The following is a 25,753-nucleotide window of genomic DNA, read 5'->3' on the forward strand; positions in this document are numbered from 1 at the left end:
ACCGATCCGCAAGACTCTACTAAACTTGCTTGTGACTCATAACACCAATGAACCTAGTGCTCTGATACCAACTTGTCACGACCCCAAATTCCCTCCGTATGATGTCGTGATGGCACCTAGTCTCTAAGACTAGGTAAGCCTATCAATACGAAATAATAATAAATATCTTAAATAAATAAACTACAATTCAAACAAATTCAACTCCCAAAACCCGGTAAAAATAAGTCACAAGCTTCTAAGAATTTATTCTCAATGTCTCTATATGTCAAGGTCTAGATAAAATATAAGGAAGCAACATAAAATGATAGAAGGGGACTCCGGAGTCTGCAGACGCTGGCAGATATACCTCGAAGTCTCCGTGCGCAAGTAACTCAAAGATGTCTAGGCTGGTAAAATGTACCTGGATCTGCACAAAAAGATGTGCAGAAGCGTAGTATGAGTACACCACAGCAGTACCCAGTAAGTGCCAAGCCTAACCTCGGTAGAGTAGTGACGAGGTCAGGTGAGGCCCTACTGGAATATAATAATGGCATGGTAAAATATTTATCAATGTAGTAAAATAAAATGACATTGAAAATGAATCAAATAGTATGTCACATTTAATGACACCAAATAATTGCAAATAATATCTCGTGGAAATCAAAACAGAATTTTCTTCAACTTTATGAAAATCACAATAATAATCAAAGGCAACTACGGCCATAAATCAACATCAACAAGGGCACTCCCGAGGTACCGCCTCGTAGTCCCAAATCATAAATAAATTCACAATATCTCATTTCCTTATATCACCGCGGGAGCCTTCACAATTTATTTAAAGAAAATATTTTTCCCGAAATAGCATCCCGCGTTTTAGCCACCCTTATCACACCGCATGACTTCTAGTAGTTCCCCTACTAGCCACGCGTATCAAGCCACCCTTATCTCACCGCATGCGTTTCAACACCCAGACCTTATACCACCGCATGCGTATCAATATCACAATATATCACAATTTGCACCTCAAGTGCTCAAATAATTTAACTTGCCAAAATAATTCAACAACAATATTTTTCCACAATAAAGAGCTCACGGCTCATGCCAAAATAAATCATCAATAATAGTTTTCCACAATAAAGAGCTCACGGCTCCCTCACAATGAGTATAAAAATATTCAGGAGTAAATAATTTAGGAAAATAATATTTCAAAATCTTTACTACGTTGCTTCAATATCAAGTTTTAAAATATCAAATACTTCATATTAATAATATTTAATTTAAAGAAAATCAACCTTCAAATAATGCACAGAATAAAAGAAACCAAGTTTCAACTAAACAGGTAAAACAATTAGTAAGAAAAGATCAAACAAATTTGAAGTATATATCTCAGATCAATGATGAAAAATAAAACAAGATAAAATAATTTAATAAATGCGCAACAGTGATCTACACAATTTAAAAATATAATCTTTCGCAATTTAGCCCGTGTACACACTCGTCACCACACGACTTTCAACTCATTTCAATAATTACATCAATACCAATCCTAGAAAAAATTTCCCCCACACAAGGTTAGACAAGTCACTTACCTCGACTTGTTTCAATTTAACCAAGTATTATGCTTTTTTCTCGAATTTTCGACTCCGATCGACTCGTATCTAGTCATAATTAATTCTATACAGTCAACAAAAATTATAGTAATCACTTTCATAAGAAAATATTACATTTTCATTAAAATTCGAAATTAGCTCAAAATTTGCCCGTGGGGACCACATCTCGGAATCCGGCGAAACTTACAAAATCCGACAACCCATTCAATTACAAGTCCACCCATACCAATTTTACCAAAATCCGATAACAACTCGACCTCCAAATCTTAAATTTTCGTTTTTGGAAGATTTTGCAAAAATCTTGATTTCTTCCATTTAAATCCGAAATAAATGATGAATATGACCATGGATTTATGAAATATAATCATATTTGGATATAGGACACTTACCCAAGTTGAAGTCTTGAAGAAATCCTCAAAATCGCCCAAGAACCGTGCTTCAAAACTCCAAAACGAAATGAAGGAAATGACCATTTTTTGTCCTTAAGTTTCTGCCCCAAAAACACTATTCCGGTCGCTAAAAGTCCAATCCCGTCGCTAAAAGTGTCACATCTGGTCGCTAAAGGTGCACACCAGGACTATTTACACCAACAGTTTTATTTCACTAAAAAAGCTCTAACTCCATCATACGAACTCGGAATTCGACGATTCTTGTTCCTATGAGTCACAAATAAAACTACGAACCCATTCGTTCAATCAAAATTCAATTCGGAGCTCATTTGTTTAATGTGATACCAATTTCGCTCGTTAAATAATTAACTCATATTTCGCGCTTAAAACTCAATCGCGACTTGATGAAATTAGACCAAACTTTTCAGATCACTCCTATAATTCATTATCAAAATGTTGAAAGTCTCGAAATTGAATTTCGATTTGTAGAACTAAAAATGAACTTTTGGATCATTACATGCTTATGTTGAAAACATCAAACTCTTCCTCGACAGCCTGTAGTGTATCAATCATAACTTCTTGTACTCAACTCCAACTGCCAAACAGTTTAAAGTTCTGCAAACTAGATACAAAGTACTATAACTTTCATGTTTTGCTCATCGCCCACCTCCTTATAGATTGCGAGATATAAGCTCCCAAAGTCAGCCCTGTGCAACAGAAATTTCTGGCGATGCACACTGCTGTAACAAAATCTGCAGTAGCAGCTTCAGTCAATCAATCATAACATTTTGTATAAATGTGTGAATGATAAATGGTTTATCATTCTGGAAACTAAAATCAAAGAGCTACAACTTTCATGTTTTGAAAATGTTCAGATTCCTTATAGTTTTCGAGATATAAGCTTCCAAAATCAACTCTGCGATTCTACCGGTTGCTGTCCAAAAACAGCTTCTGCAGCAGAAAAATTCCAGCAGCTCCTTTTTGTCCGAAATTCATTCCGTTAACCTTCCGAAATTCACCCGAGGCCCTCGGTACCTTAACCAAATATACCAACATAACCCAAAATACAATATGAACTTAATTGAGGCTTCAAACCATGCCAAACAACGCCGAAATTACGAATCGCGCATCGAATCGAATTATGAGTTTTCGATTCTTCCAACTTCTATATTTTGCGCCGAAACATATCAAATCAATTCCGATTGACCTCAAATTTTGCACACAAGTCATAAATGACATAACTGAGTTATAAAAATTTTCAGAATCGGATTTCGACCCCGATATCAAAAAGTCAACCCCTCGGTCAAACTTCCCAAAAATTCAACTTTCGGCATTTCAAACCTAATTCTACTACGGACTTCCAAATAAAATTTCGATCACGCTCCTAAGTCCAAAATCATCATACAGAGTTGTTGGAATCATCAAAATTCTATTCCGGGGTCGTTTGCACATAATTTGACATCCGGTCACTATTTGAACTTAAACTTTTAATTTTTCATCAAAATTTCATATCTCTGGCTAGGGACCTCGGAATTTGATTCCGGGCATACACCTAAGTCCTAAATCACGATACAGACCTACCAAAATTGTCAAAATACTTATCCGAGTCTGTTTGCTCAAAATGTTGACCAAAGTCAACTCAGTTGAGTTTTAAAGCTCTAATTCACATTTAAATTCATTTTTCACCTGAAAACTTTTCGAAATATTTTTTTTTTTTTAACGGACTGCACACGCAAGTCGAGTAATGGTAAATAGTACTTAAATTATATAATTAATTATTAAATTTAAAGATGACATTTTGGGTCATCACAACAAAAGCATATACTATTATTATACCTAAATACAATTAAAATACATGGTATATTATATTTATTTAATTGTATTGACTATGTATAAAAATTGTATGTATTCTGTCTTCAAAATACATGGTATATTCTATTTATCTAATCGAGTTTAGTTAGTACGTACTTTATCAATATATTATCCAACATTTTGAGGATTCGATTATGGGATAATTAAGGAACTGTGTGAAAATTTCTCCCTTTTTTATCCCTTAAGTAAATAAAAGAAGAGTTGTGTGACCCCTTAATTTGTGGATTAGTTTATTTTTAAAACTGCTAAGAGAAGAGAGCGGGCGAAACATAAATAAGGATAAACATCATATCCCTTGATTTGTGCAATCAGTTGCATGTATAACTTTTTTAATGTGCTAATATTTTAAAAAAATCTGCTATATATGGAATAAACAAAAAATGATATCATTTTCTTAAATAACTTTTTAAAAGTGCTCACCCGTATATTTTTCTCATGAATGAATAAATTATGAAAAAGTTGGGAAAGTAGAAAAATACATACGTGTATATAAGGTTAAAAGCTTTCTTCATACAAGATGGAGTATGATTCTAATTTGTAAAAATATGGGTCAAGTTAGGTGGGTTGGGTTATGACCCATTGTTTAGTCCATCTTGACCCAACCCATCTTAGCCCAAGAATACTTTGGGTTGGATTGGACAATGACTCATTTATTGACTCAGCTCATCTTATCTCGCCCAAATTCAGTCCAACCCGCCCATTTGCCACTCTTGGGCCTACAATGTGATGTGTGGGTTTTCTTGTAATACTTTAGACCTATTTTCTTATCCATCTTTACCTTATTCTTTTCCACCAAACCCACTATAAGTAATCAAGAACCTTAATTTAATGGGAGAAATTCAAAAATAGCCAGATTTATCAGTGGTCATTCAAAAATAGTCACAGTTTCAAAAATCATCGAAATTTAGTCATTTTTCATGTAAAGATAAATTTGAACGAAAACATTGTTCAAGATCCGGAAAATACTCCAGTATAATATACTGGAGTTTGGAGTTCCAGTATACTTTGCTGGAACTCCAGTATATTATACTGGAGCCAGCAAAGTATACCGGTCCAGCATAATATGCTGGAAGTTCATACACAAGTGCACCGAACTTCAGTATATTATGCTGGATCGGTCTCTGTTGCAGCAAAATAGTGGCTATTTTCAATGACTTGGCAAACGTCGGCTATTTTTGAATGACCAGTCCAAAACTGGCTAGCCCGTGCCATTTTAACTAATTTAACGTACATCCAATACCAGTCTCTTATCAAAGTCTAATTTTAAAGCATTAGTAAGAAAAAGCTCTAGGTATAACATAAACTCTATAAGAATCAAAAGTGTAGCAGTCAAAATATTTGCTTCTCTTTATATTTTATTCTAAGCATTAATCACACGAAGAGTTCCACACACAAGAATAACTCTATAAGGATCAGAAGTGTGTATACAAATGCAAATGGCAGAGAAAATATTTTTATACGAAATATATATTTGCTTCTTCTTAAATATTAAAATTATCGACGGCTTGAATTTATCACTAAAGCTTAAAGCCTCAAACTGTTCAACTTTTGATCCTAAGGTATAATCCTAAATAAAAACAATCTTCAACTTCAAAGAAGACGAAAATAATATAGAACTAATAATAATTTTGGAGAAGTTTACCGAATATTACCTTTTGCGGCAGCACAACAACTTAAAACGAATACCCCTTCAAATATTCATGATGAAGAATATGGAATATTATCTTCTTCTCCTCCTTTTTCTAAATAGATTCGTGGTTCAAGTTTATATGCATTGAATGAATGAATCGTAAATACAGTTCGAATAGAAAAAATATGGCAAGTTATACATTTATCGGCTATTATGTTTAGCAGCGGCTATATTATGTAATTTTTCCGAAATAGAAGGAGATTAAGTTAACGGAAAACATATAGTTTAATTATAAAAAGAAAAGAAGATGATAGTGGAATAAGAGAGTGTGTTAGAGTTCATATGACATAATGACATATTTTATCCGATATATTACGATTGAATTTTATTTATATTTAATCAACAAAAATAAATGACGGTAAAAGAAAAGTAATTATTACAAATTATATTAACATGTGAATAATTAACATGAAAAACATCCTGCCTAACATATAGTTGGAAGCTGTACGCCAACCTTTAAAAAGATGGTAGAGAACTAATAATAATTTTGGGAAGTTTGACAAATTTTGTTACTTTAATTAATTGCTATACTATATTAATAAGACATAATCCAGGATCACATTTCAGATAAAAAATTATACTCGTCTCCTCATCTAGTATAAGTCCTATTAACTATGGTATCTCCTCCCAAAAAAAAATATATGAGTATTTCGTCTCCTCAACTAGTAAAAAAAGTATTCGTCTATAATATTTTAGATGGATTGAACATCCTAGATATTGTGTGCTAGTTTAAATATTATAGTTATACACAACATTAAAGTGCTTTATTGTAGAAATATTTTATCTCTGACCTTTCAAGTAATACAATATCATCCTTTATTGCAAACTCACAAACTTAGTGACATAATTAACCACACAAGGGAATAAATCAGTGAAATAGAGTTTACTCAAATAGAATATTTGTGGATATATACTCAACATTAGCCATATGTTTAGGCAATAGAATCTCTGGCACTCCTTCGCCATCATGTATAAATATTTATCCTGCATATTTAATTCTCTGGATGAAATTCTCTTCACAAAAATTATTAGTGATCTTCGCCAATTCATTATCGCAATAATCCTGCGCTCCAAAGAACCAAGCTTGAAAACGAAGTGAAAGTACTAAAATTATTTTCTAATTACATAATAACTAATAGTAATTCCTAAAAAAACGATTCTACTTATTACAAAAGATAATACTTTAAAAATAATGCAATGCAAGAAATTAAGAGAAATCTTGACCACAGTTGATTGTAAGGCTCTACTGTTACATTACGAAAACAAGCAGTTCCACAAGTACAATGATTGTCGTCTTTAATTTATGAAATATCATAACCATATTAATTATTTGTAAACTACAAAAAGGGAGAAAGTTAAACATATTTGTGGTATAATATAAGCATGCTACGAAGAAGAAGAAGAAGTAGGCGGTGAGGAGATTTGACCCAAAAGCAACTTTGTAGGTTTGGTGTAGTGTAGTCTAAATGGAAAAGAAATCATGCCTCAACTGATTTGCAATTATATTCTTAAATTATATAAATATTAAAAGTCATAAAAATCGATTAATAATTTGGAGATATTTTTGTCGTTCAATATTTAGTATAAATTATTCATGTTTTTATAATAAATATAAATAGATAGATATAGATATAGATTAGAAGTAAATTCTTTCAAATTCAATGATTTCAAGTACTCCATCAGTTTTATTCATGAAGCTGCATTTTGTCTCCCAATCTTGAGTCATAAAATATACTTTCTATGAATCCACCTACACCACCAACCCTTTTTTCCACTCCAACAACCCACCTACACTTTGCTCTTTTTTTATTTTTTATTTAAATGTGATGACCAGGAAAAAAAAAATGAAAGAAAAGAGAGAAAGTGACTTTATCCACTTATGAAGTTTCCTCGGTTGCTCAGTTGCTATACTATGAGAACGGGAGTCAAGAGTGGCAACGTTGGTACACTCACCAAACTCTTAAGCATCTTCGGTAAGTCATTTTTTGAAAACTGTTTTTCTGAAGAAATTTTTTCGGTATTTAGTTGTTGGGCGTGAAACACATTTTTGGAAAAGCATCTACGTATTAAAATGATAATAATGTTAGTAAAACCGAATACAAAAAAATTGATACTGCTAATTATTGAATATAATATAAGTATTAGCTGAAGAAGTGATAAATGTTAAAAAAGTTATGAAATAAAATAATTAACTTTTGCTAATAAGCAACCAACTACAGTTATTACTCCTAACTTATCATTATGTTTACTCGGTTAAGACTAATCCTCTTCAAACAAATTAAGAATTCTCTTGATTCTGAATTCGTCAAAGAAAGGCCTGGTGGTGGATATTATTTTTTTAGGTAATGCATTTAATTATGAAGTCAAAAAGGGAGTTGCTCATTTGGCTGTATTGTCCCACAAATTGTAAGAGGAAGAACGACACTTCACCAACTTCCTATCATTTTCAGCCAACCAACCCCTCCACTCTTTTTTATGCCTCTTTCGTTTCCTATATAAATAAACCATTTTCATTTTTCCAAAAGCAGGTTGCTAACTTAGACTTATCTACTTTCAAAGATAGTTACTAATATATCCACTTCAACACCAACGAAAGAACAAGCAGCAATGGCAACCAATGGAGAAAATGGAAGACATCAAGAAGTTGGACACAAGAGTCTCTTGCAAAGTGATGCCCTTTATCAGGTATACCACTTTTTTACATCCATATATTGTCATACAATAAATTAATTCCCTTTATGCAGAACTTTTATAAACATATTAGATTTTAATCAATTGTCTGATTTGTGTTTCAACAGTACATTCTTGAAACAAGCGTGTACCCAAGAGAGCCTGAACCCATGAAAGAGCTAAGGGAGATTACTGCAAAACATCCTTGGTAACTTTCTCTTACTTTACTTTTAACTTTAGTTCATGCAAATTGAATATTTAATTGTTGTAATTTGCTAGTTGGAAGTATAACAACCATTCATTTGAATAAAACAGGAACCTCATGACCACCTCTGCCGATGAAGGTCAATTCTTGAGCATGCTTCTTAAACTCATTAATGCCAAGAACACAATGGAAATTGGTGTTTTTACTGGTTACTCTCTTCTTGCTACTGCCATGGCTCTTCCCGATGATGGCAAGGTAATTAACTTTTACTAAATGCTAATAGTCTAGCAGATGATAATTGAACTTTTAAATTTGTACTAATTTGCTGAAATTGCTTCAGATTCTAGCTATGGATATTAACCGGGAAAACTATGAGATTGGCCTTCCAATAATTGAAAAGGCTGGACTAGCTCACAAAATAGTATTCAGAGAAGGACCTGCACTTCCTGTTCTTGACCAAATGATTGAGGACGTAAGTACCAATAATCCCATGAGCACAATATCACATACGTAAATAAATTGAAAACTTGTGTACGATGGTTAATGTTAATTTTTGTGAAACATTTTTTGTAACAGGGCAAATACCATGGATCATATGACTTCATATTTGTGGACGCTGACAAAGACAATTACTTGAACTATCACAAGAGATTAATCGACTTGGTCAAAGTTGGGGGACTAATTGGATATGACAACACCCTATGGAATGGATCAGTGGTTGCACCACCAGATGCACCCCTTAGGAAATATGTTAGGTATTATAGGGATTTCGTATTGGAACTCAACAAGGCTTTGGCTGCTGATTCAAGAATTGAAATCTGTCAGCTTCCCGTTGGCGATGGCATCACCCTTTGCCGACGCATTAGTTAAATAAACAGAACTATTGTCCATTTGTGGCAACCAAGAATGCTAGCTCATGGCAATGGAGGATTTATTATTTTTGGAATTCCCCTGTTCTGTATCATTCGTTATTCAACCTTTTTTTGTTATTTCTCTTTTCTATTGAAGGTTGCATTGTCTATGTTACCTCTTGTTTATTTCCTAATGTATTTTTATAAATAAAATAAAAATCAAGTTCAAAGACTGAATGTCCAAAATGTCACAGGTCAGTGGAGCTAGTGGAGAAATCTGTTATGTCACACCCATCACCAAACACGTGCGAAATGCAGTTTCGAACCAAAAAGAAAAGGTTTGAAAGTTTCAACAAGTAAAAGTCGTTCATCCCCAAACTAATACTAGTAGTAGACTACTAGTATTGACTAGCTAGATGCATCTCTCGATGGCTACCAAACACCACGCGATAGAAAACGCCTCGTACTCATTTGATGCATTCGTGCAGATTTTAGGGCGATTTTGGGTGATTGGAACATCCAAAAAAAGAAAGAAAAAAAACAGCTTCCAAACCTAAAAACATTGGATCAAATTAATTTCTAAAGGGGACTATTGTTCTATTTTTGGGCCAATGCACTAAAATCAACCAAATTCTCAAGGGAGGTTTGCACAAATAGGATCATATCACGCTGCTATTTAGCTTTTGTCTATGTTTAAGTATTGCGAGAGTAGGTTGGCGGGGCATAACTCGGCATAACTTTAAGCAAGTTATATCCCGACCCGGCTTATTAAATTTTTGAAAAATATTGGATTCTAATTTTTTGGCCAGGGTGGGGAGGGATCGGATAGCCTACTTCAGATTCTCCCGCCACCGGAGGTCGGAATTTTGCCACCATCCGAACATTAGAATTCAAGTTCAGAGTTGAGTCATGCAAATGAAATCTGGCGTTCTAGTACGGAAATCTTATCACGTTTTCTCTACAACAAAAATCTATATGCCTAAACTGGACGACTTTATGTTGCTTCATCCCAATTACATCTGACAGACTCCCGTTGGAGAAACTAATTACACCATATATTTAAAGCAATTAAGCAAATTACATTTGGCAATGTGATAGTTGTCTTCAACAGATCTTTTCCAACTACTTGATTTTGACATCGTTAGGGAGTTTGGCTAATATCATACAATGGAGGGTATTGGAGCAAGCTAAACTCACCGGAAGCATTATTCCGTCCACAAAGCTCCTCGCCGGATTTAACCTCGCAAATGTGATAACTCAGGGAGAAATTTTATTACTCATAAATACGGAAGGAGTAATGAAAACAACTTTTTTCGAAGTGGTAGATAGTGATATGAGATACAACATCATCCTGGGAAGGTCATGGTTGTACGAGATGAAAGTTGTACCATCAATTTCGGTCTCCAGTAGCAAAGGAAAGGAACACATGGCATAGCAATTACAGGGATCGGCACCTACTCTTGAACTAGATGTAGTTATCCAGGCGTCGAAAAATTATTAGGTGACGAGATATTTCCAAGTTCCAGAAGAGACCGATGCAACGAAGTCTACATCGGAAGAACTGGAGCAAGTCGCATTGTTCGAAGAATCCCTCGAAAGGAAATTCCACTTGGGGACAGGACTGCATCCAAAACTCAGGTCCGATTTCATTATATTCCTTAAATCTAACGTCGATTGTTTTGCATGGTCGCATGAAGATATTACAGGAATCCCGACAGAGGTAGTCGTACACAAGTTAAGGTTGGATCCTAACATACCTCCGGTAAGACAAAAGAAGCGCCCGATCGCTGAAGCTAGGAATAAATTTGTCAAAGAAGAGGTAACCCGCTTATTTAATATCGTTTCGATCCGAGAGGTAAGATATTCGGACTAGCTAGCTAATGTAGTAGCAGTTCCTAAGAAAAACAATAAGTTTTGCATGTGTTTATATTATAAAGATCTTAACAACGCGTGCCCGAAAGACTCGTTCCCACTACCAAACATCAATCAAATGATTGATGCTACGTCCGGGCACGAATTAATGAGTTTCTTCGATGCTTATTTCGAGTACAACCAAATTAAGATAAACCCAAAAGATCAGGAAAAAACTTCATTTATAATAAATATCAGTATATATTGTTACAATGTGATACCCTTTGGGTTGAAAAACACCGGAGCCACTTATCAGCGACTCGTGAACAAGATGTTTGAAAATTAAATAGTAAAAACTATGGAAGTTTATATAGATAATATGCTCGTTAAGTCTTCAAATGCAGGTGGTCATCTTAAACATTTGCAAGAAACTTTCGATATCCTAAGAAGCATAATATGAAACTTAATCCCGAGAAATGCGCGTTCGGGGTCAGCTCTGGTAAACTACGGAGATTTCTGGCATCCCAAAGGGGGATTGAGGTAAACCCCGATAAGATCAAAGCCATAGAAGATATCCCGGACAAACTATCAAACATGAAGGAAGTCCAAAGTCTTACGTGGAGATTGGCAGCTTTGAGCAGATTCATTTTCCGGTCGTCAAAAAAGTGTCATCATTTCTTCGCACTGCTCAAAAATAAAAAAAAGTTTCGAATGAACCCTGGAGTGCCAGCAAGCTTTGATGGATTTAAAGAAGTATTTGTCAAGCCCTCCATTGCTTTCAAAATCAAAAGAAGGGGGAAACGTTGCTAGTTTACCTCGCGGTCTCGAAAGTTACGGTAAGTGCAGTTTTAGTCCAAGAGAATGAAGGTACGCAATCTCTTAGTGACAGAAAATTACCATCAGAAACCATTAATCTATTAAAGACCACTCTCTCTAATTAATTTGATATGACACTTTTCTTTTTCAGTCAATTTAAAAAAGTATGACCGTATTTTTATATTTAAAACTCTTCAATTTCAAAATTTTTATTTTAATGATATGATATATTTAAGATCACAAATTATAAATATACTTTTGGTGTGTTTAAAAAAAATCTTTGTTTTTAAAATCTCATGCCTAATTAAACACCACTGTATGAATAAAATAGAGGAGTAACATTTTGTTATTTGCGCATTCATGATTTCTAATATTGAACCATTTCATTTACACTCTTTATCTCAAATTATTTGTTTTGTATCACTGTAAGAGCCAAGTTGACCAGTGTAAGAATAAGATTACTCATAGAGTTTCGTTGTCTAAAAATAATACTTAAGTTCTGAGAAATTTAGAGAAATACGACATATAAGTTTGAATTTCTCAGCAGCAATATAAATTTAAAAAAAAAATTATTAGCAACCTTTAATAAATGTTTTTTACAAAATATTCTTCAGTACTCAAACAAACGCCAACAAACTTAAGAAAAAGTAAAATAATTATATGCCTCTCGCCCATTATTTGTAAGACATATTATTTGTTAACGTAAAATTTGTTAATATCCAAATAATCAGGTGTCATGCGCAAACTAGTAAAGCAAACCTTAAACAACGATAAATCAGACAACAAAAGAGAAATATATCAAAAGAGACACAAACATTTAGCGTGGTTCGTTCAATTGACCTACATCTACGGGTGGAGATGAGCAATTCACTATATAAAATAGAGCACAAAAATATCGAGAGAACAACTTCACAAAAAGGCAAACACAAGTGACATACTAACACTTGTTTCGAAAAATTCTTCTCTTAAACAAGACTCTCAAACCTCGTATGATTACATTGTGGAAGCTGATGAATGAAAAAAAATAATCCTCAATTTATAAAAGTCCAAACTTTTTCCTCCAAAAAAATGGATTAGTCAAATATGAGAGATTTATAATCTCCTTCTAGAAGAGAAAAAAATCAATTCCTTCAAAGAATTGAAAAATCAACTATGATAAAAAAATCAAGACAAACACCTAACTATATTACCAGTTTTAAGTCAACAAACATTAGGAAAAAAAAAAGTAAAATAACGCTTTTAAAAGAAAATTTCTGCGATGCGTTGTCCACTTGACGTGGTCTCTTCAATAAAGAATACTCTTCTTTCTGAATTCGTCAAGGAAAGTAGCCCATAAGTTATATACTGAAATTTGAAACTAGGAAAGTACGAGCCGGTGGTGGGTAAATTATTAGGTAATGCATTTGAAGTCAAAATTGGAGTTGGTCGTTTGTCTGTATTGTCCCATATATGACTTGTGAGCAAGAACGAAACTCACCAACTTTTTTTACCCAAAAAAAAAAAAAAAACACTCAACAACTTTCAATCATTTTCAGCCAACCAACCCCTCCACTCTTTATCATGCATGTCTCGCTTGTTTTTCTACTCCTATAAATTAAGCCATTTTCATTTCTCCAAAAGCAGGTTGCTAACTTAGACTTATCTACTTTCAAAGATAGTTACTAATATATCCACTTCAACACCAACGAAAGAACAAGCAGCAATGGCAACCAATGGAGAAAATGGAAGACATCAAGAAGTTGGACACAAGAGTCTTTTGCAAAGTGATGCCCTTTACCAGGTAACCAAATTACATGCAAATGAAACAACATATATACCCCTTTTTATCCATATTGTCATACAAGAAATTAATTCCCTTTTGTGCAAAACTTTTATGGAAAAGTTGATTTTTTGTTTTTTTACTTCAACAGTACATTCTTGAAACAAGCGTGTATCCAAGAGAGCCTGAACCCATGAAAGAGCTAAGAGAGATTACTGCAAAACACCCCTGGTAACTTTCTCCTGGTTTACTTTTAACTTTAGTTCATGCAAATTGAATACTCAATTGTGGTAACTTTCTAGCTGGATTTAAGTATTAATATCATTCAATTAAATAATAACAGGAACATCATGACCACCTCTGCTGATGAAGGGCAATTTTTGAGCATGCTTCTTAAACTCATCAATGCCAAAAACACAATGGAGATTGGTGTTTTTACTGGTTACTCTCTTCTTGCTACTGCCATGGCTCTTCCTGATGATGGCAAGGTAATTAATTTTTACCAACTACTTCTCGTAGATGATAATCCAACATATAAACTTATACTAATTTGTATAAATTGCTTCAGATTTTAGCCATGGATATCAACCGGGACAACTACGAGATTGGTCTTCCAGTAATTGAAAAGGCTGGACTAGCTCACAAAATTGAATTCAAAGAAGGCCCTGCACTTCCCGTTCTTGATCAAATGATTGAAGACGTAAGTACCAAAATACCAAATGAATAAATTGGAAACTTGTCTATAATAGTTAAAATTAATGTTTGTTTATCATTTTCTGTAACAGGGCAAATACCATGGATCATATGACTTCATATTTGTGGACGCTGACAAAGACAATTACTTGAACTATCACAAGAGATTAATCGACTTGGTCAAAGTTGGGGGACTAATTGGATATGACAACACCCTATGGAATGGATCAGTGGTTGCACCACCAGATGCACCCCTTAGGAAATATGTTAGGTATTATAGGGATTTCGTATTGGAACTCAACAAGGCTTTGGCTGCTGATTCAAGAATTGAAATCTGTCAGCTTCCCGTTGGCGATGGCATCACCCTTTGCCGACGCATTAGTTAAATAAACAGAACTATTGTCCATTGCATTGGAAGATTTATTATTTTTGGAATTCCCCTGTTTCGAATCATTCGTTATTTTACCTTTTATTTTTAATTCTCTCTTTTCTTGTAAAGGTTGCATTGTCGATGTTACCGGCTCTACTTAATTTTTCAACGATGTATTTTTATGGAGTAAATGACAAAAAAGTCCAAGTTCAAATATCAAAGGTCCAAAATGTCATCTGGTCAATGGGGCTAGTTGCGAATCTGTTACGTCATACAGATGACCAACTGGCAACTGGTGCAAAATAGAGTTTCGGAAAAAGAAAAGGTTTGAATAAGTAGTGGGCGTTTGGACACAAGAATTGTGGGGGAAAAAGTAATTTTTTTTCAAGTTAAAATGGTATTTGAAAAAATTAGAGTTTTGTTTGGACAAGAATACAAATTGAAATTGTTTTTGAATTTTTGTGAGTGTTTTGAAGTGAAAATTGTGAAAAAATAATTTTTTGAAGTTTTTCAAATTTTAAAAAAATTCAGAATTCAACTTCAAATGAAATTTGAAATTTTCATGACCATTCCGAAAAGAAAAAAATTCAAAAAAAATTGAAAATTTTCTATGGCCAAACGGGCCCCAAAAAGTCGTCATTCAGCGGCTAAGATTGGAAAAGAATAATATAAAAGGTGGCAAGACTTTTGATAGGCGACTACGACCTATTCATATGAATTATGAAAAAAGGAGAAATAAAATGAACTATTAACTAGTTAAATGCATCTCTACCCAAACTATACAGAATACCTCATACTGATACTGATGAATTGATGCAGACTGTAGCGCGATTATTGGGTGATTGAAACCTCCATAAACTAAAACATATATGGATCAATATGTAAGGCTTTAGTAATATCAATAAACTGTCCTTTTAACCCCAAAAAAGAAAAAGGATCAATATTACTGTCTAAATGGGACTATTCTATTGTTCTATTTTTGGGCTAATGACCTAAAATGAAATCAACCTAATTCACAATTTTGATATTAGCCAGGCTGGCGAGGAATAGGACTGGTATTGAGCTTCGCTTGGTTGGAAATTGGAACTAAGACTTGAGATTTTGGGCTTCTGAGTTAACCTTATCATGTTTCTAACCTCAAGTTTTCTATACAACAAAATCCGTTTGACTAATTTGGACGAGTTTATGTTGCTTCATTCCAATTACATCTGACAGACTCGCTCGTATTGAAAAAAAGATACACCATACATACAAGAAAATTATATGGCATCGAAATAGTTATTTTCAGTAGATCTTCTCAAGTAAGCAGTATCTTTCCTTATGTTCCTTTTCATTTTTTCAAATAGAGAACTGATGAACTACCTTTTTATGAGGAGAAAGAAATATAAATAACATATATAATTCTTACCCCTAACCATTTAGTTAATAGCCAAATACATAAGCGGCTCCGTAAAATACATGTGTCATCCATTTATTAGTGCCCTTTCCATGTTAGGGTGTTTGTAACTCACACAATTCATTTTCAAGAGAGATTGAGTTGGAGTGTCTAATAAAAATAATCTTTAATTTATGTGTCAATAATAAAATTCATGATAATTTTATGGGGCGCTTATGTATTTGACCTTAATTAGTGGTCGGTAGATTAAGATATATATATATTTTCTTCGGTCCACAATAAGTGATTAATTTGTCTTGGACGCACTCATTAAGGAAATATAAAATTTTAGACAAAAATAATTAGCGTGACTAAACTACCTTTAATTAAATGTTGCAACATAGTTAATGTAAGAAATAAAAGATTTTTTAGGGATACGTACATAAGGGTAATTTTGAAAAAATAAATTAATTTTTTTCTTGATTATATAAATGGACACTTATTTTGGACCAAAATAAAAAGATAAATTGATCACTTATTGTGAACCGAAGAAATTATACTTCTTCTTTTATTTTGTTAATTCTATGACAAAGAATATAAAAGTATCAATAGTAAATTGATCACTTATTGTGATAACAGGAATTATACTTCTTCTTTTGTTTTGTTAATTCTATGACAAAGGATGTAAAAGTATTAATAGTAAATGTTATGTGACAACATCGGAAGGGAAAAGGCAGAAAAGAAACAAAAAGGGAAAAGGCGAGCTCCTTGCAAAGAGGAAGAGCAACGAGAAACCCACGTGTCGTGCCCAAAATCAATCAATACACGCAAGCTAAGCGTAACGTCATCAACGAACTAGTAATATATATAATCAAATTCAAAGCTACCCTTCTGAGTTATGATTACGCAAAGACGCAAACTTCACAACTTCTTTATTTAGTACATCTAAAATACGTAAAGAGTATATCCAATTTTGTATCTATCTAAAAAGTTAAAACTGTTATGTAAGTGATATTTTATATGTCAATGCCATACATTATGGGTGATTTATGTGGTGTCCAATTTTCGCGTGCATTGATTCTAGAAGAACCCGGTTCTTTTAAGTGTTCCTTAACCTACTATTGCTGAAATAATAAATGCTGAAAGTAAAGAACACAAGTATTTTTACGTGAAAAATACCCGGCTCAAAAGGTGAAAAAACCACGACCTACTACTCAGTAAGATTTTCCCCAACACTTTACTAAATCACTCAGCCAAAACATCATTTACAAAGACTATTTGTAAACCTCTTATCCCGTTGTGGCAACCAGCCTCTAACTGTTGCGACAACTTCAAGTTAACTCTAACTTGAATACTCAGAGTACCTATTATTATTGCTTCCAGATAAAGCTGAAAGGTACAATTTGAAAACCACCTACTACAATTGAACTAGAACAAAAGACGGACACTTGGAACTGGTTCTTCTATCTAGTTCATGTAGCTTCAGGTTCGCACACTTGAATCACACAAGAATTGCTTGCAAAATGCCTTGATATTTTGCTCTCAACTCACGTTTAACTTCTGCTTTTGTGTACCTGTAGAATGAGAACATCCTGCAATATATAGAGTTAGTAGAATAAGAAACAACTAGAGTTCTAATGCTACTCTTCCTTGGTGGAAGAGTTCTAGTTATCCTTAACTTCTAACTCCTCACTTATCTTGGATAGTGTTCTCTTTGAGTAAGGAGTCATTCTCCTTATCAAATATGCAAATTTTTCAATCAGGAGATATCAGATATAACAAGTTAAGCTTATCTCCTTCACGTGCATCCCTCATGCTCGAATCTGCCTGTGTCTGTGTACACAGGGGATGGACTCGGTTCATGCCTGAGATTCCTTTGTCAATCTTCAAAACAAAACTCCACTTGGGCCAACAAATTTCCCTTTTTTGATAATGACAAACTCTGTGCTTTTCATAAGCTTAGGCCATGTTTCAACTCAGCCCAACATTAACACAATGTTAGAACATTTTACCTTTTTAAAGTAACTTATCATCAAGGAACAGGTTCATTAGGTTATAAACATCACTGTCCAAAGTGAAAGCATAACTTTTTCTCCCCTTTTGGCATCATCGAAAAGTTGCATAATAATGTTAGATAACCATATTTTAAATAAAACTTACTCATAGCCACTGGGGCTACTTCACATGCAATTATGGATTAATCATCATATATCAATCTAAGGATATTAGCCATCTAAGAAATACAAACAAACAGTTAGAGCAAAAGACAGTGAATTTCATTGATTGATAAGATCCTACCACAAAGCATAAGAAGAAATAAAAATATTGGAACATGAGCAAAAGAAACAAAAAAATCCCGAATTGGGTCACTGGTTGATCTACACTATGCTAGGAGGCTTAAGGCTGGGAAGGACCAGGTTCTTGATTTTTGGCTTGGAGTAGTTTCAGCATGTCTTGAAGAATGTCATCATTCTTCTCCTTTTCTTTTGCCAGCTCAGCTCTGAGAGCATCTCTCTTAGTCTCCACTTCTGCCAACCTCTTCTTCAGCCTATCAATCTCAGCATCCTTAAGATGAACCAAGGCTCGCACTTTGCTATTCACTGGTACCTTTTTGGATGAACCATGTTCTTTAGGAGTGGTTTGGACTTCATAGTCACAAGCAGTCAGAGTATTTTCCCCAAAATGATCCTTGCTTGTAACAACCTCCCATTTTTTGATGGGTACCTTGAAGTGTGCAAGTACAGCTGTGAGAATAAAGCCATAGGGTATGGCATGAGTCTTGGTGCCATTTAGAACCCTATCAAGAAGCTGGATTATAGACCCAGGCCAATTAATCTTCCTCCCACTGTCCAAACACTCCATGAGGACCAAGTCCATGAATGTTTTAATGCGCCTCCTTTCTTGCTTTGTAGCAACCTCATAAATAGTTTCAGGAGTAACTTTAGGGACAGATGATACATGTTCAGTCTCAGAAGAAACCGTTTCTTCTCCCTCAGTAGCAGACTTAAATGAGTCTTCAGATTTCTGAGGTTCCTGGACCTGGCTATCCTTCAATTGCTTATCTAATTTCTTAGATAATGCGCTCCTAGCCCCAGTCTTGAGAGCAAATGTCTTAGTTCTTCCTTTCTTAGATAGATGTGTGGTTGAAGGTGTGATAGATGGTGTGGGGGTGGTTTCCTTGGGTGGGGATGGAGGATTTTCATAAGGGTTTGCCATTTTTGAGTTTGGGAGCTTTAGAAAACGAGTTTGTGTGAGAGTAGAAGAGGAGAGAAGTTTGAGAGAATTTGGATGGTTTGAAAATTTAGAAGTGAAGAAACAAATGAATCCTAATCAATATAAAGTGGAGGATTTCACTTGAGTAACGGCAGCTTTTGCAGAAGTCTACTCAAGCTGCAAGTCAGTTTGAAAAGACGTTCAAGACTATCCCTAGAATCTAGACACTTAATGCGGTTAGGACTTCTTTTGAACGGAACTGGTTCATTTTGTAACGGATAAGTCCAAAAAGGATTTGGGATTAGATGGAACTCTTCTTTTAATCATTATCTAAATATAATTATTATAAATTATGCAGAGTGTAGAATACATACCAAGTAATCTTGATGAACTAGGTTCTTCACTGAGAAATTTCTTGTGTAAGTCTGAATTTTTCAAGAAAATAGAGATAATATCATTAGAGATTAATGAGTCATTTTAGAACATGGCATAGGAGTATACTATTGAAAGTATGATACTGAGCAAAATCTAATCTAACTATATACAAAATTTACAGATTTTCTAACCAAAAAAAAAAATTATTTTTTTTATTTTTTATTTTGATTGTGAAATTTTGAACTGGTCCATTTAGGTGATCTTAATCATCCCTAATTCTAAATTTTTCCTTTCAAAGTGATCTCTACTTAGAGATTTTGTAAGATGTCAGCTATTTGCTTGTCAGTAGTAAAACATTCTACAGTGATCAAACCCTTTTTTCATAGTTGTCCCTCAAAAAGTGATGCCAAACATCTATGTACTTAGTTCTCTTGTGATGAATCGGGTTCTTGGTCATACTAATTGCACTATTTTTATCACAAAAGATGGTGATACAACCAACATCAATTCCAAAGTCCATTAATTATTGTTTGATCCACAACAATTGAGCACAACATGAAGCAACAGCAACATACTTAGCTTCAGCAGTAGATAAGGCCACATAATTTTGCTTTTTGGTGGCCCAAGATACAAGACATGAGCCAAGAAAGTGTGCCATACCTAAAGTGCTCTTTCTATCCACAAGGAAACCTGTATAATCAGCATCAGCATATCCCACTAGATTGAAATTACTACCTTTTGGATACCATAGACAAAGGTCAGTGGTGCCTTTTAGGTATCTCAAAATCCTCTTGACAGCAGTCAAGTGAGACTCCTTTGGATTCGCTTAAAATCTTGCACAAAGGCCTACACTGAAAACAATGTTAGGTCTGCTAGAAGTGAGATATAACAATGAGCCAATCATTCCCCTATACAACTTCTGATCAACAGATGAACCAGGTTCATCTATATCCAACTTTGTATCTGTTGCAATAGGAGTGTCAATTTCTTTGGAATCTTCCATTTTAAACCTTTTAAGCAACTCTTTTACATACTTCTGCTGATGGATCATACTTCCATTTGAATTTTGTTTAATTTGTAAGCCTAAAAAGAAATTAAGCTCACCCATCATGCTCATTTCAAATTCACTCTCCATTAGTTTAGCAAATTCTTTACTTAACTTATCAGTGGTTGCTCCAAAGATTATATCATTAATATATATATCTGAACTACCAAGAGATCTTTACCTTTTTCTTCTAAGAATAAAGTATTGTCAATTTTACCTCTCTTGTAGCCATGCTCAAGTAAAAATTTTGATAATCTTTCATACCATGCTCTTGGAGCCTGCTTAAGTCCATAAAATGCCTTGTCAAGCTTGTACACATGATCAGGATATTCCTTACTTTCAAAGCCCGGAGGTTGCTTGACAAACACTTCTTCCTTTAGATAGCCATTGAGAAAGGTACTTTTGACATTCATCTAATGGAGAGTGAATTCCATGTAAGCAGCAAAGGCTATAAGGAGTCTAATTGCTTCCAATCTTGTAACTTGGGCAAAAGTCTCATCATAGTCTATGCCCTCCTCTTGACTATATCCTTGAACCACCAATCTTGCCTTGTTCCTTGTAACTGTTCCATCTTCATCAAGTTTGTTTCTGAAGACCCATTTAGTACCAATTACTGATTTTTCCTTGGGTCTTGGTACCAGATGCTAAACTTGACTTTTCTCAAATTGGTTGAGTTCATCTTGCATTGCATTCACCCAATCTACATCCTATAAAGCCTCAACAATATTTTTAGGTTCAATAAGAGATAGAAAAGCATCAAAAGTACAAAGAATTTTTAAAGAAAATCTGGTTTTGATTTCAGAGGTTGGATCAGTAATTATGTTCACAATGGGATGAGAACTTTGGTATTTATAAGGTTTCACAACCAGCTGGTTTCCCTTAGATGTTCCTTCAGTGTTTTGTTGTTGAGGAACAGTCTTATGGATAGGTTCCCTCAGGGTTTGAGGATCGGTTCTTCTTTTTTCAGCTCTCCATGTCAGTTGCCCTGGGTAGAAGGACCTGTTCCATCACATGTTCCTTCCTTTGGTGCAGCTTCAGTCTGGGCTGTGGTTTTATTTGAGTTTCTAACCAGTGCAATTGCTTCATCTTCATGTTCCTGTCTCTTATAAAGAATGTTAGTTTCATCAAAAACTACATGTACATTTTTTTCTACACACATAGTTCTTTTGTTATAAATCTTATAAGCTTTACTATGTGAAGAATATTCCAGGAATACTCCCTCATCACTTCTGGGATCAAACTTACCTAGGGAGTTTTTACTATTATTGTGCACAAAGAACTTGCATCCAAATGCCCTAAAATGGGATATGTTTGGCTTTCTCCCTTTAAGTAACTCATAGGGAGTCTTCTCAACAAGCGGTCTAGTCATGCACATATTTATGATGTAACATGCAGTGTTCACAGCTTCTGCCCAGAAACTATGGGGCAGTTTACTAGAAAGAAACATAGTCCTAGCCATATCATCGAGTGTCCTATTCTTTTTTTCAACTACTCCATTTTGTTGTAGAGTCCTAAGAGAAGAAAAGTTATGATTTATGCCATGTTCATCACAAAAATCAGCAAATTTAGCATTCTCAAATTCAGTAGCATGATCAGACATAATTGATGTAAGTTGATTACCTAGTTGTTTCTGAGTTTTCTAACAAACGAAGTGAACATGCCAAATGCTTCATTTTTAGATGGTTAAAACAATGTCCAAGTAAACCTAGAGTAATCATCAACAAACACCATCGCATATCTCTTACCACATCTGCTTAATGTTCTCATTGGTCCACAAAGATCCATTTGGACCAGTTCCATCGTCCTGGTGGTGCTTACCACTTTCTTGCTTTTAAAAGAGGATCTTACCTGCTTCCCCTTGCACATGCCTCACAAACCTTATCTTCCTTGAACTTAATGTTAGGCGGTCCTATCACCAAGTCCTTGGCGACAAGTTTGTTGAGTTGACTTAGACTGGCATGTCCAAGTCTCTTATGCCAAATGAGGGGATCATTATCCAACACACTTAAGCAAGTGAATTTATTTTCTGAAAGTGTGGACAGATCTACAACATATATGTTATTCACTCTTTTTCCCTGCAAAACTATCTTGTCAGTGGTAAGATTAATCAAAAAGCATTTGGAAGATGTGAATGCTACTATGTTACCTCGATCGCACAATTGTGATACACTTATTAGACTGTACTTTAGTCCATCTATCAAGTAGACATTCTCAATAGAATGAGAATCATTCTTGCCTACCTTTCCAACCCCAATGATCTCACCTTTCTTCCCATTTCCAAAGGAGACATTACCTTTTTTAAGGTCCTCAAGTGAAAGGAACTGGTTCTTGTTTCCTGTCATTTGCTTTGAGCAGCCACTATTCATGTACCATATTTGACTGCTCTCCTTCACTTGGACCTGCAGAAAGAAATTAGGGGTTAGTCTTAGGAACCCAAACTAGTTTGATTTCCATTCTATAGGCAAAAGGATGAATTAAATTCTTTTTAGCCCAACTTGGTAGCCTATTTTTCCCTTGAACAAATTCTTTGTTCTTTGGACTTGCCTTTTCTTTTGCAGTGCATTCACTTTTATAGTGACCTGTTTTACCACAATGTGTGCAAATCTTGTTCTCAGGAAGTGTGAGGTACTTGCTTTTAGGATCCCATTTAGGTACCAGGTTCCCAAAGCCAAGTCCTCTTTTGTTGCTACTATGATGTTCCTGTAGCCATAAAAGTGCATCGGAGGACCTGTTCCATTTACAAGTTTTGTTAAGCTCATGCTTGACCTTGCTTAAATCCTTCTTTAGGATTCTTACCTACTCATCCCTTTTATACAACTCATCTTTTATTTTTCCTATATTTTCTTCTAGAGTGAGTTGTGTGTGATCATTTGTCTTTTTACCTGTTCCTAATTTCAGTTTTAGATTTTCAGATCTAAGCTCTAGAACAGTTGAGTCAAGTGTATGAACCTGGTTCTTCAAAACAATATTTTTACTTACAATTTCACTAACCCTAAGTTCCAGATTTTTGCACTTAGCCTTTAAAATCACACATTCTTTAGACAACTATTCCTTTTCATTATTTACATCTCCAGATTCATCAACTAGTTCTATAAGTAACTCATATAACCTTTCTTTAGACAATTGTTCTTTTTCATTGTTTACATCCTTAGATTCATCAACTAGTTCTAGAAGTAACTCAGATAACCTTTCTTTAGACAACAATTTAATCTTGGTTTTGAGATGAATTACACTTATCTCAGTTTCCTCATCAGATTCTCCAATGGCCATAAGTGCTTGTTCATCCCCATCATCATCATCTGAGCTTTCTCACCAAGCAGCGACCATAGCCTTGGTTGATACTTTGCTTTTCTTGGGTTGAACCTATTCCTTATTCATGTTTCTTTATTTAGCTCTTTCCTTCTTCCATTCAATTTCCCATTAGAGACAGTTTTTGATGTGGTGATCAGTCTTTTCACATTTGTAGCATCCATCATTGGTTTGCTTCTCAGGAACTTTTGATTTGCTATACCTTCCACTTCTTGAAGGACCATTTCCTCTCCTCAAGTATTTCTTGAAATCCTTAGTGATCATAGTTTTTTCATCATCTTCAAGATCAGAACCTTCAGTGATTCTAAGTGTCACGCTTCTTTCCTTCTTTGGTCCATCCATTTTCATGGTGTGTCTCCTAAGTTCATAAGCAGTGAGATTTTCAATTAATTCATCTTGTGGGAGGGTGGCAATGTTCTTTGATTCCTGAATGGTAGTAATTTTACTCTCTCAAGTAACAGGCAGAACCCTTGTCAATATTTTCTCGACTCTATCTTCTTCAGAAATAATTCTTCCAAGAGACTTTAGTTCATTTGTCAATGTAGTGAACCTTATGTACATTTGTTGAATGGTTTCTCCTTCCTTCATAGTAAAGTTCTCATATTGAGAATACAGTAGAGTTTCTCTGGACCTTTTCACCTGAGGTGTTCCTTCGTGAGCCACTTACAGAGTGTCCCAGGTTTCCTTGGCAGTGGTACAGCTTTGGATTCTGCTATACTCATTTGGACTAAGTCCACAAATAAGCCACTTCTTGACTTTGGCATTCTTCTCCTATTTTTTCAAGTCCTCAGCTGTGCAATCTGCTCTTGTCATTGGTACTTCTACTCCTCCAGCATTTATCTTCATGGTAGCTAGTGGGCCATCTGTGGCAATGTTCCATAGCTCATAGTCTCCTCCTATGATGTGATCTCTCATCATGTTTTTCCACCAGGAGTAGTACTGGCTGTTGAATAGTGGTGGCCTAGCAGTGGATTGCCCTTCCCAATTTCCAGGTGGTGCACTCATCTTGATCTTCTCCTAAGGTGTTAGCCTCTTCAAGGGTAACCTGCTCTAATATCAATTGATATTTTATATGTTACTGCCACACAAGAGAGAGGTGATTTGTGTGATGTCCAATTTTCATGTGCACTGATTATAGAAGGACCTTGTTCTTCTAAATGTTCCTTAACCTACTGTTGCTGAAATAGTAAATGCGAAAAGTAAAGAACACAAGTATTTTTACGTGAAAAACACCCGGCTCAAAAAGTGAAAAAACCACGACCTACTACTCAGTAGAATTTTTCCCAACACTTCACTAAATCACTGAGCCAAAACAGCATTTACAAAGACTTTTTGTAAACCTCTAATCCCGTTGTGGCAACCAGTCTCTAACTGTTGCGACAACTTCAAGTTAACTCTAACTTGAATACCTAGAGTACCTATTACAATTACTTCTAGATAAAGCTGAAAGGTACAACTTGAAAACCACCTACTACAATTGAACTAGAATAAAAGACAGACACTTGGAACTGGTTCTTCTATCTGGTTCATGTAGCTTCAGGTTCACACACTTGAATCACACAAGAATTGCTTGCAAAATGCCTTGCTATTTTGCTCTCAACTCACGTTTAACTTCTATTTTTGCGCGTACCTGTAGAATGAGAACATTCTGCAATATATAGAGTTAGTAGAATAAGAAACA

At 34.7% G+C, this 25,753-nt stretch overlaps 2 protein-coding genes across 2 annotated transcripts; both read left to right on the forward strand.

Annotated features, from left to right (window-relative positions):
- The first annotated feature begins 8,063 nt into the window (after nt 1–8,063).
- On the forward strand, nt 8,064–9,498 carry LOC107789329 (caffeoyl-CoA O-methyltransferase 2). Its single transcript, NM_001425874.1, has 5 exons — nt 8,064–8,225; nt 8,339–8,418; nt 8,526–8,670; nt 8,756–8,887; nt 8,992–9,498. Exons 1-5 carry the CDS (start codon nt 8,148–8,150, stop codon nt 9,283–9,285), a joined length of 729 nt encoding a protein of 242 aa, NP_001412803.1. The 5' UTR covers nt 8,064–8,147; the 3' UTR covers nt 9,286–9,498.
- A 4,076-nt stretch (nt 9,499–13,574) lies between these two features.
- LOC107789328 (caffeoyl-CoA O-methyltransferase 3) lies at nt 13,575–14,971 on the forward strand. Its single transcript, NM_001325467.1, is given in 5 exon segments — nt 13,575–13,713; nt 13,844–13,923; nt 14,036–14,180; nt 14,261–14,392; nt 14,478–14,971. Coding segments are annotated over 5 exon segments (729 nt in total). The 5' UTR covers nt 13,575–13,635; the 3' UTR covers nt 14,772–14,971.
- Nucleotides 14,972–25,753: the final 10,782 nt, after the last annotated feature.

Source organism: Nicotiana tabacum, chromosome 17 (genome assembly GCF_000715075.1).
Source record: "Nicotiana tabacum cultivar K326 chromosome 17, ASM71507v2, whole genome shotgun sequence".
Lineage (NCBI taxonomy): Eukaryota > Viridiplantae > Streptophyta > Magnoliopsida > Solanales > Solanaceae > Nicotiana > Nicotiana tabacum.